Source organism: Panthera onca, chromosome D3, assembly GCF_046562875.1.
Source record: "Panthera onca isolate mPanOnc1 chromosome D3, mPanOnc1 haplotype 2, whole genome shotgun sequence".
Lineage (NCBI taxonomy): Eukaryota > Metazoa > Chordata > Mammalia > Carnivora > Felidae > Panthera > Panthera onca.
In genome coordinates this window covers 65,740,460-65,754,306 of record NC_138350.1, presented here as the reverse complement: position 1 = coordinate 65,754,306, position 13,847 = coordinate 65,740,460, and the positions used below count along the sequence as shown (strand labels likewise).

The 13,847-nt window shown below is 50.4% G+C and overlaps 1 protein-coding gene across 1 annotated transcript in view; it reads right to left on the bottom strand.

Annotated features, from left to right (window-relative positions):
• ARK2C (arkadia (RNF111) C-terminal like ring finger ubiquitin ligase 2C) overlaps positions 1-13,847 on the bottom strand; it is a 162,590-nt gene that overhangs the window by 103,388 nt on the left and 45,355 nt on the right. The window contains exon 4 of the mRNA XM_081790813.1: positions 9,509-13,524. Within this exon, the coding sequence (XP_081646939.1) occupies positions 9,509-10,136 (628 nt within the window). The 5' untranslated portion in view covers positions 10,137-13,524. The remainder of the gene's footprint in view (positions 1-9,508; positions 13,525-13,847) is intronic.

Sequence of the window (13,847 nt, the reverse complement as noted above, 5' to 3'; positions counted from 1 at the left end):
ACCCAAGCCTTCTCCTCATCATGTCTCACCTTCCCCAGGGTTGGATTTCTCAACTCTGGTCACGAGGACCATGACTGCTAGGTGGAGGTGGAGGCCTGGACAGGCCAGCCGCTCTTTCCCGGCCAGTCCATTTCCAGCTCGCCTGCAGGGAATGCCCCCCCCCCCCCCCACCAGTCTGGGGAGCTCCACCCTCCGGCTTAAGGAACGCTACCAGGATCTCCAGTCCTGGGGGGAGGCATTCATCCATTCCTGCCCACAGAGTTTGGGGACGGGAGCAACTGCTCCAGGAGGCGGGTGCCTGGGGAACACGGGGAGGGGGTGGCACGGAGGCCCTGGCAGCTAGGGGAGCAGAGCCGCGGCGACACTGGCTGTGGGGGAGGGGCAGACTCGAGCGCGCCTCCGCCCCCTTCCCTCCCACTCTCAGCCCCAGACTGCCAGCAGCAGCTGTTCCAGAGCTTCCTGCCCTTCCTTGAGACAGGTGTTGGCCCAGTGCTCACTTCCTCCCAGCCTCTCCTCCACCCCCTCTCCACGTGGCAGGCTGGTGCTGAGTCAGCAGCCGCCACTTCCTGTCCCCGCCGCACCGCGGCTACCTGGGGGAGCGCTGAGCCCCGATGGGCCAGGCCACCCACTGGGTGACTTCCCGAGCGCTGTCTCCCCGGCCCGCGCTGGCTCGCCTGTGGGGGGGGGGGGGGGGGGGGGGAAGGTTTCAAGGAAAGGACGCCTTAGGAAAGCACGGGAACTTCCCGCTCTGAGGCCGAACCAGGGCAGCTGCGCCGGCAAGCCGCCCCACCCTGAGCTCGGCCCGCGTCGGGTCGGCGTTCAGGGCCTCTGCGGGCCCCTGGCTGCCGTCCCGCGGCGCGGAGAGCTGGCCAGCGGAAGTGGCCTAGGAAGGTGGCACTAAGGAAAGGCAAAGAGTGATGCAAGTGAGTCTCATCTGGGGGAAATCCCAGTTTTTGAAGGCAGGAAGGGGCCATTCGGCCAATCATCTCCAGTAGCAGACAGCAAAGAGGGCACCGAGCAGTCGGACGTGACCCACAGGTCACACCCTCGCTAATTGGCAGAGCCGGACCCCGCGTCCAGGCTGTCCCCACTGCACTGTCCCGCCTGTCTGAGGACCACCACTAGGGAATGCCAGTCAGTGCTGCTACCCTGGCCTTTGGCTGACTTCTCGTTTTGTTTCATTTGCGTCACTTTCTGTGGCAAGTCCTTCCCCGTGAGACAGACACGATGGACCTATCATCCCCATTCGACTGACCGGCCAACTGAGGCCCAGTGGGGGAAGCTGACCTGCTCATGATCACAGGAGTTTGTGGCAGAAAAAAAGACCAGCACCCAGATCTCAGAAGTTTATGCAAACCTTCCTGCTTCCAAGCCCTCTCTTACCCGCCCTCCTCTCCACCTATTTGGACCTGTTGATGGAAGAGGCCGATGGTGAGCAGAGAGGCTTTGGAGCTGTCAGACCCATCCCGCTGACCTCTCCTCCCATGTGGCTCACAGCAGCCCTCAACCCAGTGCCCTGTGAGTGCGTTGGACTCCACCAGCCCAAGTGCAGAGCCACCATTCGAGGGGAATATTGCGCAGCCATTAAAAGTGATGCTCATGGGGACAACATAGGAAAGCATGAAAAGGCTTGTGACATGTGACGTTAAAAAATGGAGAACGCAGGAGTGTACGTTACTGTGTTTACAGCTCTCCGCAATATATACATGTATGTGTGCACGAACACGTGGAAGGAATTTCACTAACATGATCGGAGGGGGTGGACATCCAAAAGATTTCTTTTCCCTTTGGTCTATTTTCTAAACCTTCCAAAATGTCATTCCACTACTTCCATGATAGAACACAGATAGAAGTTGTTGAAACACCAAGCTCTTCCTCCTCACGTGGGTAAAGTCAACCTTTCCGCAAACGTGTGGAGGCAATAATCCTGGCACTTGCCTGCCTTGGAGTCTCTCTTCTCAAAAACGGTGAAGTTTGATGGAAACCATTCAAACTGAGACATCGGGGCACAGCGGGGCACAGCTCCCCAGGGGTCTGTGTCGTAAGGGAGGCTATGGAGAGAATGGCCTACTGACTAAAGATGCGTGCATATAACCGAAGAAGGGGGTTTCAAGACTGCAGAGAGAGGGTTTTGAGGAGTTGCCATGTAAACATGAGGAATTTTTATTGAAGTGAATTTCCTAACCGCGCTGGGTACAGAAGTCTTAAATCACAGGACACTGTCACAGTCCCCTTTCCTCTGTCACTCTTGGCATCTCAAACTCACTGAACTCAGCTCTCCCTGAAACTGACTACTGCTCCCATCTCCCAGTTTGTCTTCATGGCCGTACACACTCCCAGGCACTTCACCCAGGCTCAGTTCTGCTCACTTCCTCTTATGGTAAGGCCCCTTGTGGGAACTGTCCTTCCCATCCCCCAGACCTTTGGTTTAGGCTTCCATCACCCCTGGAAGCCTGCCATGGCCTCCTCCCTGGCCTCGGCCCCTTGGCTCACCCCTCTGTCATCAGCTGCCAGAATGAGTTGTCGAAATACCACTCTCCCCAAAGAGCTCCCAATGGCTAAAGGAGCAAGTTCAAACTCTGCTGAAGCTTCCCGAGGCCTTCAAACACTGGCTTCAAAATATCTTCCAGACTTTCCTCCCCCATTCTCCAGACCATGTGCTGCTTAACCCCTGGAGCTGTGCACTAGGGAGAAGCAGTGACAATGACCCCAGGGCCTCCTATGGCCATGCAAGGCGACAGACCTGCACACATACCCTTATACACATGCACACACGCATACACGTGCATACACACACACCCTTCCTCATAGGCACATCCTGGTCTTGCCAAATCAGCGGAGCCTCTTGGCCTTAGCCAAAGTCTCACTTCTACCTTACCCCAACCTGCAGCCCTTCTTCCTCTTCCTCCCTCCTGTATTTATACGACCCTTTGAGGCACATCTTAACCCCACTTCCTCAGCAAGGTCAGCTCTGAGACTTTATTTGATCCCTCACAAATAAATGCCTCCAGTTATGGGGGGTGGAGGGGCAACCATCTAGCGGACCCTAGGCACCTGCTGCGTGCCAGGTGCCTTTGAATAGTCTAGACATACCCTATCGGGTATGATGGTGGTCACTGTTTAGAGGATGCTCAGAGCAGCGGTCTAAGTTCACCCTTCCAGGTCAAGACTGAGCTAGGACTCAACCCCGGGACTGCTCCAGGCTCTTCCCACTTTGCCCAGTCAGGATGTTCTGCCATCACAGAACATCTGAGACAGCATCTCGTTTCCTAAGCATTCATCTCCCAGCCTCAGCATAAGCCTCAGGAGGGCAGACACCCAGGTCCTACATTGCTTTAGTATCCCCCTTAGCTTGGTCCCAAGTAGGTATTCAATAAACGCTCAATAACTAAATGAACAAACAGGTGAGTGGATGAATGAATGACTGAATACATGAAGGCACAGGCATTGCAAGCGGCTGTGCTTCAGGGTAATGAACATTTGCTTTTAGTTCTCAAAGCATCCAGAAAATCTGATTCTCTCCAAAGCAAGCTCTCCCCATTACTCTCCCCCCAACTCTCTTGGAAATATATTGGCTCATCCGTGGCCAAGCCGTACCGGAAACTAATAAAAACTCATTCACATTCATACAGTGTTAAGCCAGGAATTTTTAAAGAGCTATTTAGATCCATAGGAAAACAAAGGCACAAATGTCTGGCACATTTGTGCAAACAGTAGTTAGGTAGGATTGAGAGATCCAGAGTCATACTCTGAATTGGAGTCAAGGGCGTGTGTCTCCTGGCCAGGAAAGGGGTTTCACACTGCACTTGGGTCCAGCTCAGAGCTGCTGCTTCCCTCACTCAGGAAACCAGGAAACGAGTAAGTTTTCCAATGGGACACTTTAGGCTGCTTATTTAAAGATGGGAGAGATGTGGGGGGAAAGGATGGGACAGGAGGAGAGCAAACTGTGAAGTGAAGAAAAGAGGACCCAGGTCTCTGTCACCTGCATCTTAGAGCATCGAGACTCTTGATGGTTTTCCCCTAGTCTTGGGTGACGAATTATATTTGCTGGTTTATAGGTAACTATTATTTAAGAAAACTCATCAATTAAGTGGTCCTTATCTGATGCTACTTTCAAAAGAGTTCTTTTGTTTGAAAAGAAGACTGGTAAACAAGATCTGTGTTTCATCTCATTACAAAGTCTGTGCTGTAGGATCTAAGTAACAGATGGCTTTTCCAAAATCCTGGAGTCAAAAGTTATTAAAACGGATATGTGTCAGATGGTTGAGAGAGTAGATGTAAAGTACAATGGCTTTGTAATGATTGGATCATCCAGTCAGGGGAAAAGTCTTCTTCATCTGAATGTGTTTCTTCTGACAATCTGGGTGAAAATAGAGTATGCATTTGATCAATTGCTAAAGCATGACTTCCCACTAACCCCACTAGCTTTCTATATTATTACTAGGTTATGAGACCATCCTTGCAATGTATTGTTCAACGAATTCTGACACACATAATCTAGAGAAATAGAATCTTAGGGTTGGTTAACATCAATCTAATAAAAGCCACTGCTCTCTAGGACAAAAATGAGGGTCATCACCTGATTTGGGGTACTTCTACCATTGTTGAGGATGGGTTGGGGAATGGTTGATTTTGCTTTCTCAAACTAGGAACAAAATTAAAAGTTTCATGTAAGCCAAAATAAAAGAAGAAAAGGAAGGAGGAGGAGAAGCAAAAAAAGAAAAAAAAAATCCTTGAAGGCCTGCATACTCTTCTTGTACCAACTACAGCATGAGCCTCTGCTGGGAACTTCCATGTGTGTCCATGTGTCACAGTAAATCAGCTCAGCTTTCCCACCCAGGCTGGGGAGAGCATGAGAACAAAGGCCCAGAGCAGAAAGGGCAGTAATGGGAGGAGAGGAGAGTCCTACCAACCCACAAAGAAGGCAAGGAAGCACTGTGGTCAGGCAGGGTGCACCTCCATGGGGAAGGAATGCCAGCAGAGGGGCAGAGGGACCCCAGGAGACAGCCCAGAGAAGGAAGGAGGAGGTACAGCCCAAGGAAGAGCAGCTCCAAAATGATGACCCTTTGTAGAAACCGTGAATTTCTTTAATGAACTGATTTCCTGGGTGTCTAAAATGCTTCATTTAGCAAGACTTCTTCTGGGCTGAAATTGAATAGGTGTAATTGACAAATGCTTGAATTTGGGTTCCACTCTGGGGGAAAAATACCTCTCCACTGGCTTCTCAAATGTAATTACGGAAAAAAGATACACATTAAGGGCTTTTCTTCCAATTCAATTTGGGGGAAGTTTCCCTCCTGATCCGCACCCCACCTCCTACACACATGCGCGCGCCCACACACACACACACACACACACAGCGACAATGGCAAGAGATCGGGCTTTCTTTCTCAAGAGAGGCAGTAGGGCCACAGATGAGGCAGCTGTCAGGGAACCAGGCTATAATCAGCTTTAACTGGCTTACAGCCTACAGAGGACACAGACCCTCTTATTTCTACGGTAACAGGTCAGGCTGCTGACCCTGGGATAAATGTGGGGGTGGTCTGGGTCGGTTTCTGTTGCCAACATCTTCCTTATGCAGGATCTCAATGAAAAACTTACACTGCAGGTCCCAAGAATTTAAAGATGCACATAGAAGAGGGTACTTTAAAATTCTAGACCATGGTTTCAACTGCATGTAACATGTTACCCCAGCATGATTTATAAGGACAGTAAATCAATGAGACAGTAAAAGGAAAAGTTAAAACACAACCAAAAATGGGTTTTTCAGGCGAGTCTGAAATGCTACAAGATTGCTAGTTAAGAACAGTATCCCTTTTCTCAACCTAAGTGTTATACCCCTCCCTCTTCCCCAGCATCACAAACTGAGTGCCATGTAACTTAGAAACTATGATGAAATGTGCAGGCTATTAGGTACACAGGTGGCCAAAGGCCGGGTCCCTACGCAGTTGAGCGTTTTGGTGTGGTAGGGCAGCTGACCCTTCCCATGGCCCCAGGCGTCTACTGTAAAAAGATACGGACTAGATCTGTACCACAAAAATAAATAAATAAATAAGAAAGAAAAAAAGAAAGGAAAGGAAAAAAACAAGGCATTCACTCGAATCTTACAATGGGAGGTGGGAGTGGTGGGTGGGTGAGGGTGGGGATAGAAAAGCAAGGGAAAAAATCTAAACAGCAGGATACGACAATAAATGGGAAAACAGCAAGAGAAAAAGCACACTAGGTTAATATAGGAAAACTAGTTCTTTATTGAGAGATTGTATATTAGTATTAGTGGATTCTGTGTGTAACAATGTCATCATGCACACGATACAAAAAAAAAAAAGGCTGGGCCCACCATGCTTCGGAAGGGCAACAGAACAAAAGCAGCGTACAATGAGCAGATGGCCGGGGCTACACGACCACAGTACGTTTCAGCAGGGTGACATCTCTAACCGAGCGCTGTACATTGTCAACTGGGGGATGTAAAAAAATACAGATCATGCTTTAGTTTTAGTACAAGAAAAGGTGAAAAAGATACACAACCAAAAGGATATTTGATACAGAAAAAATTACCCACAAAATAAGAACAAGAAGTAATTCAGCACAGCAGAACACGCTATCCCTGTTTAATGGAAAACCATTTTGCTGGGGATTCTTTTTTCTTCTTCATTTTGTTTTGTGGTTTTTTTGGTTTTTTTTTTCTCTTTCTTTTCAGATTGCCAAATGGCAATCTGGGGCAGCCACTTGGGACTTTATTTTGGAAGGGCCCTCGAAGTAGGGGCCTTATTCTTTCATTATTGCCGCTGTTTTGTTTCAGTTTTCAAGCAGGTCTGGCTGGTGAGGCAGCAGAAGGGAGCCGGCTGTTAAAGGGGCAGCTCTGAGGGCCAGGGCGGATGTCCAAAGATGCTCTTGACATTGTACAATTAAACAATTAAGACACCACAGCCCCGGCTCCCCCTTAAGCCAGGGACCTTGCTGCACCAAATTTTCAGAGGCTATGGAGTGGAAGCAACTGCCATTTCATCAAAGATTTTCAGAGATGTATAGATACACTCATTATTTTTGGCCTCCGACTAAATGTAATCTCTTCACTTATTCCTGGGTGTTGCCAAGAAGCTAGCTGATGGCCACCCAGATAAGCGGGAAATGGGGTGCTACAGCCTCCAAGCCAAGGCAAAAGGAATCCACTTAACAGGGATTTACAGTGCAATGTACTCAGCTAAACAAGATGAAGATACAAAAATGGTTATTTCTCTACATCTATTCTGAAATGGCCTACATCCTACACTACTACAATGGAAACTAAAAAGAACAGACTTAAGCTGGCAAGCTATCTAATAGTTTTACAAGAAGATTGTGGTGTAGGACCTTGTTGGGTTAAGCATTAGTATCCTCTATCAAAAGGTCATGAATTCTTATCTCATGGTGCTAAATTTTACCCACAGCCCCACTCACCCTCAGCCCTTGAATTTCCTGTGGGCGTGTTTGCCATGAAAGTAAACTTTGATGGGCAGAATTTGTTTTGTTGGGGTTTTTTTTTTGGGGGGGGGGGTGTATTAAAAATAAAATTTAAAGGCAGCTGAGCAATTTGAATTTCAAAACGTAAAATCGGCATCCTGCAATGGTATTTAGAGATCCGTGGTATTAATGAGGATGATAATGATTTAATCAGGATAATTATACTTTCAGGCTCAACATCCTTCTTAATCATTTTTGAATTTCTGCCTAGTGTAATGTTCCACACCCGCTTTAAGAGGAAATGCCAAGTAATAAGACATAATTGTGTGTTGGGGGAGGGGGTTGGCATTTCAAGGGAGATCTCGCCCAGCCCCCGCCCCACTCCTATTCCTCACACCCCCACCCCACACCCCCTCCACCGGCCTGAGATAGGGATACTGCCGCTTAAATAGCAATGCCTTCCTCAGATGGAGACAGGAGATGGTTAAGAGGGGTGTCACAATACAGCTAAATGCGGAGGCAGAAGGGTCACAGCGCACACAGCAGCGAGTTGACCATTCACTGAGCTACACAATGAAGAAAAAAAAAGATTTGATAAATGCAGAATGTCATCATTCTATCATCACACAAAAAAACTGCGGTTCAAACAGGCCTAAGGGGGCCAACCTTGCCTTTTAGGTTCTGGGGAGAGGCGTGGGGCTGGGGACAGCTGGGCTGGAAGAAAGAGGGCTGGGCTTTCATTTTCTTGCCCAATCGGGCCCCTGGGGCGCACTAAAGCGCTGGCCCCGCGACCCCACCCCCTGCTCTGACTCGGTGGAGCGGCCCTGGTCGCAAAGGGAAGACATCATTCTGTGCGTGAGGAAGGGGGGAGGAGGGAGGGCCTTAGCCAGCAGGGATTTAAGCAGACTTGGAGTGGGAGAGGGTAGCAGAAACATTTCCAAGAAGAGAAATGTGAGTCCAGAGGCAGAATACAAAAAGAAAAAAAAAAAAAAAATGAATCTAAATGCATCCCGGATTTGCTTTGGGAGGTGGGAATTTTTGATTAAAAGAAAATGGAAGAAATGTAGGGGGGGGGGGGGGGAGAAGAGGGGGAAACCAAGCTATTGTTGGAGCAGAATGTAAGGGAAAGGGGATGTGGGGAAGGGGACCGTGCAAACACACCCCATATATCACAGTTAAAAACAAAGCCGGCGCCGGCCTGCTGCTTTGTCAACGCCCGCCCGGGGCAAAGGCCTGGCGTGGAGGCAGCTTTCCACCTCATCCTCACACACAGCGCGACACCCAAGGGCCGGGCACCCCGCTCCGGCCGGGACCAGGGGTGCACGGCAGGGCACGTCTGACTCCTAAGCGCGCACACACTTACACACACGCTCACATACACACACACACCCAAGCATACTGAACCCATAAATGCAACTGTCATACAAAGACAATGGTGGGGGGTTGGGGGGGATAGCACAAGGGAGATGCAAAAAAGGGTTACAGGGGAGAAAAGGATGGGACGGGACGGGAAATCATGCAAGTGCCCACCAGAGGGTGGGGGCTGGGGCACGGGATAGGGCAGATGCCAGATCCCAGCTAACCAGCCTTCGGTATCAATGACCAAAGAGATAAAGAAATACAAACACAACACAAAAACATATATGCCTCAACACACACACACACACACACACACACACCAGAAAACCAAGTATGCTTGCACACACACACACACACACACACACACGCACACAGTCATGTACCTCTCGCCTTCTTTCGATCATACAGGGCTAGGTATTAGGGAAGGGGCTGTGATTTGGGGGAACCGCGTCCGCCGCAAAGAATAAAAAATGGGGCTGGGGAGGGAGGGACCCAAATTCGCCAAACCCTAACTTCACTACAAAAGCTCCCACGAGGGCGGCCACCCCCACACTGGGGGTCCCCCAAAAGGGAGAGGGGAGAAGCCACCGCTCGCCCTGCGTCCCCGCGGGTGTGCCCTGAGCCCCCGGCCGCCCGCGGCGCCCGCCCCCGCCCCGCTGCCTGCGGCGATCCACGCTCCGAAGCGGACCCCGAAAGGAAAAAGCGATACCTCTGTTTCGCACAGAGCCAAACACTGGAAGCACGAGATAGCCGACGTGGACCAGGACCATCCTGGCTCCTCGCGCGGCGGCGGCGGCGGCGGCGGCGGCTGCGCGCGGGCCCTTTGTGGCGCGGCTCCGGGGCGCGGGCGCGGGCGGCGGCGGGGCTGCGGGAGCCGCCGGGGCGGGAGGCGGAGCGCGGGGCGCGGGCGGCGGTGGGGCGGCGGCTGGCGGGGAGACAGATGGCCCATGGAAAGGCTCCCTTCCCGGCCCCTCTCGACATTCAAAGGCGCTGGGGCCGCAGCTGCCGCCACACAAAGGCGCGCGCAGCCAATGGGAGCGGAGCGCAGCGCGGCGCGGCCTCGCCGGAACCGCGGGGGACAGCGGGGACCGCGGGCGCGCGGGTGGCGGGGGGAGGGAGGGGTGACGGCTGCGAGGGCGCGGGCGGCCAATCGCGGAGGCCCGCGGCCGGGCGCGGGGAGGGGTGGGGGGGAGGTCAGCCCCGCGGGGCGCGTGGAGCCTGGCGCGGGTCCCTGGCCGCCCGCAGGCCCGAGCGCGCGCGTGAAGCGCCCTGCACACAGACACGGGCGGCGTGCACACGGAACGTGCACACACCGAGGGGGACGTGCATCCAGACATGTGGAAGTGCGTTCGTGCGTGCGGAGAGAAAGGCACGAGCGCACCAAGTGCACACGACCCGGAGGTCCTTGCACACCGCGCACAGGTCACTCAGGGACGTGCGCATGGGGGCTGGCGCACGTGCAGAGCCTGACTGCGGGCACAAGTGAAGGTGGAAAGCGAGCAAGCAGCAGCACACAGGACCCAGGCACCGACACACAGACATGCACACACCGAAAGCCTTGTTAAGGCAGGACACGTGCCAAGAGCACATTCCCAAAGACACACAGAGGGGACACACAATGCAGACATGTACACTCCCAGGCTCCCTGCCCGTGGCAACGCTTTGTTGCTTTGGCAGAGCACAAAGCTCACAATAATTATTTGCTGAATTGAAATCCACTCATAACACTGAAGTATGTGCACGCCGAAAACCCAGAGCCACCTGGCCACCATTCACCCTGCTCTGACACAGGCACAAGCAGCCATGTGCACAGACACGCCCACTTCCTCAGCCGGCGGGGAGGGGGGTGGGGGATGGCACACATGACATCAAGGCTAGGAGGCTCCTCAGATTTACACGTGGAGGCACAGCTGGGGTGTCACGTGTGGCCTGTGGCCGGCCTGCCAGGTACAAGCAAGACAGAAGTGAAGAGCCTTCACCCCACAGCCCTGATGTCAGGTGCACTGCTAAGACTGTGTCCATGCACGCTCAGCCGGCGGGCTGTGAAAGTTCCCCGCACAACCCTCAGACCAAGCTCTTAGCCCACACCAAGGCCAGAGTGTGCCCAGAGCCCATCCACAGGCACCAAGGTGGAAGACGTTTCCTACATTGGGACTTGTCTTCAAATCCCAATGGCTCCTTTATTTAACGAGTCTGGTAAAAAAAAAAAAAAAAAAAAAAAAAAATTTACATGGTAAAATCATAGTATACGGAGCTAAAAGGAATCTAATACAACCCAACCTTCCCCCATTTTAGAGACAACGCAAAAGAAGATCATTCATTGAACACATGATAAGCTTGTGTCCGGGCATAGGGAGGCCATGCAGGATCCCTTGATATTCCAACCCTTGCGGGCAGAGGGGCCTCAGGCAAGTAAAGGCAGTCACCCAAAAGCCTGCTAGGGGCTGAGATGGAACTTAGCATAGGGTGCTGGGTAAGGGGACACCTAGGGGGCGCACCTAGCCCAGTGCGAGAAGCGGGGTGGGGGCAATTGGCTTGACTCCAGGAAAGTGACTTCTGAGACAAAGCATGAAGAGTGGCAGGGGTGAGGCGAGGCAAAGAAGGAGACAGTAAAGGGAAAACCATGGCCTGGCTTTGCCAAGACAACTACCATGTTCCCGGTGGCAGCAGTAGGGCGGGATCCCAGGACATACTGTTCTCTCCCTCCCAAGCACATATATCCCTCCGACTTCTTCCCCACCAAGCACCTGTGGCTGCCCCACAGGGGCGAACTGGGGGAGGACATCTCCCGCCAGGCCCAAGCCCCCCTCTGGAAGGTCATTTCAACAAGCTTCTGCCACCAACTCTTTCCTGTTTTCATAATCTGTCAAATAAACACAATGCCACCACTAATAAAAATTCTTGAAAAAATGAGAAGACCTGGGACACCTGGGTGGCTCAGTTGGTTAAGCAACTGACTTTGGCTTAGGTCATGATCTCACCGTTGGTGGGTTCAAGCCCCGCGTCAGGCTCTGTGCTGACAGCTCAGAGCCTGGAGCCTGTTTGGGATTCTGTGTCTCCCTCACTCTCTGCCCCTCCCCACTCATGCTCTGTCTCTGTTTCTGTCTCTCTCAAAAATAAATAAAACATTTTTTAAAACATTTTTTTTTTAAATGAGAAGACCTTAACAAACACTTAACTACTAGAATTTTTCTCCTGTTCCATTTCAGGCTTTGCCAATATGCATATAGACCAGATTTGTCATCATAATCTACATATTTTTTATTCTGCGTTTTAATCTTAACATTTTATCAGAGACATTTCCCCATCCTTCGACATAATTATCTTCATAATTTTCATTTTAAATGTTTTCATAGTATCCAACAAGTGAAGGTACTGTGAAATTACTCAATCATACTCTACTCTTGGGCATGTAATTCACTCCCACTTTTCCCTTATTGGAGATCACATGATAAACTTCATGCCTATAGCTTGTTGCTTTTGTTAAACTGTAAGCTTAGAGCAAACTTCTAGGGTTGGCATTCTTGAGTTGACAAATATGGAAAAACTTTATGGCTCTTGCCATACATGGCTTATGAAAAGATTAAACTCACAGTCAGTACTTCCAGCAGTATATAGCGTCCCAATTTCTCTGCAACCTTCCTTGCTTGAGTAGCTCTTCTTTTTTTTTTTTAATCCTACTTTATACCAGAGCAGCTCACAAAGGCTGATGACTACCCGACCTGCCCTCGACAGCGGGGGGGTTGGGCTACAAACTCTGAAACCGGATTGCCTGGCTTCACATGCTGGCTCTTGGACAAGTTCCTTAACTTCTCTAGGCCTTGGTTTCAGTATCTGTAAAATGGGTGTGATTATAGTTCCTCATGGGGTTAATGTGAAGATCAAGAGACCTCTGCACTCGTGCAGTACATACAATGGTGGTGGCAATTCAGCTCTTCGTTCTTGCCCCTTTACTTCTCCGTCTCCCCTTGCCCACTACCCTTTGTCCTCCTGTCACTATTTATTTTTGCCTAAAGCATTTAGCGTAAATTATACTGTAACACGGAACATTCGTCAGACAAAAGCAAACATCCAGGAATAGACCAAGAATGATACCATGACATGGAATATCCATCAGACAAAGCGGAAATCATGAGTCCAATTACAAGCTGCACCCTTCTTACTCAAACATCAGAGAAACATGACAGACAGATGCCCACATTCACCAATATGCCCACATGCACACAGACGTGAGCCTCCTGCTAAGGAGGAAGTATTTCGCATTACGAGAAGGGGTTTCATTTTGAATGAAACCTTGGGTGTTTACCATTCCGCAGCCTCAATGCAACCGTCTGTCCAATGGGAATAATAATAACCCCTGTCAGACTACCTTAAAGGTTTACTGTGAGGATCAAATGAGCAGAGAGCCGTGGAGCCACGGCTAAATTCTAGAAGCATAGAACACGGAAAATTCTAGAAGCATAAAATAGTGGTATCTCCAAGAATGAAATTTGATTATTATTTTGCCCATCTCCTTGTCTCATGGATAAGGAAACTGAGGCTCAGAAATGGGGTTATGAACGAGGTCACCACCATTCCTGGATGAGTCAGAACGAGGATCCTTGTTTCCTGGCACATAGCCTAGTATTGCTGCCACTTCCCACTGGTTCTCCATCACACCAGGATGGCTGTCTTCCACTCTTCCTCGCATTAGTTAATGTCCACAGGATACAATAAAGCATATTCCTGAGAAGAGGAATATTTGTGGAAACATTTCATTCATCGGGGTTTATCTTTATGTGTGCTTCCTGCCCCCTGCCAAGGTCAAAACCTAGAGCATGTTTGCAGGCTTAGCATGTAACATTCAGGAAGAAATACTTAAAAACTGAGAGGTGAAGAAATATTTTAAAAATGAAATCTATAATTCCTGATCCAAACTAGAGAAACATCACCCTATAAGGTAGAAATAGCACTGTCACCTTGAACCTTGGCTCATGCTTTGATTCCTCACTCTCTTTTGTCTCCACCATGGCTACCTGCAGAAGGGGTTCTACAGAGCTTCTTGATTC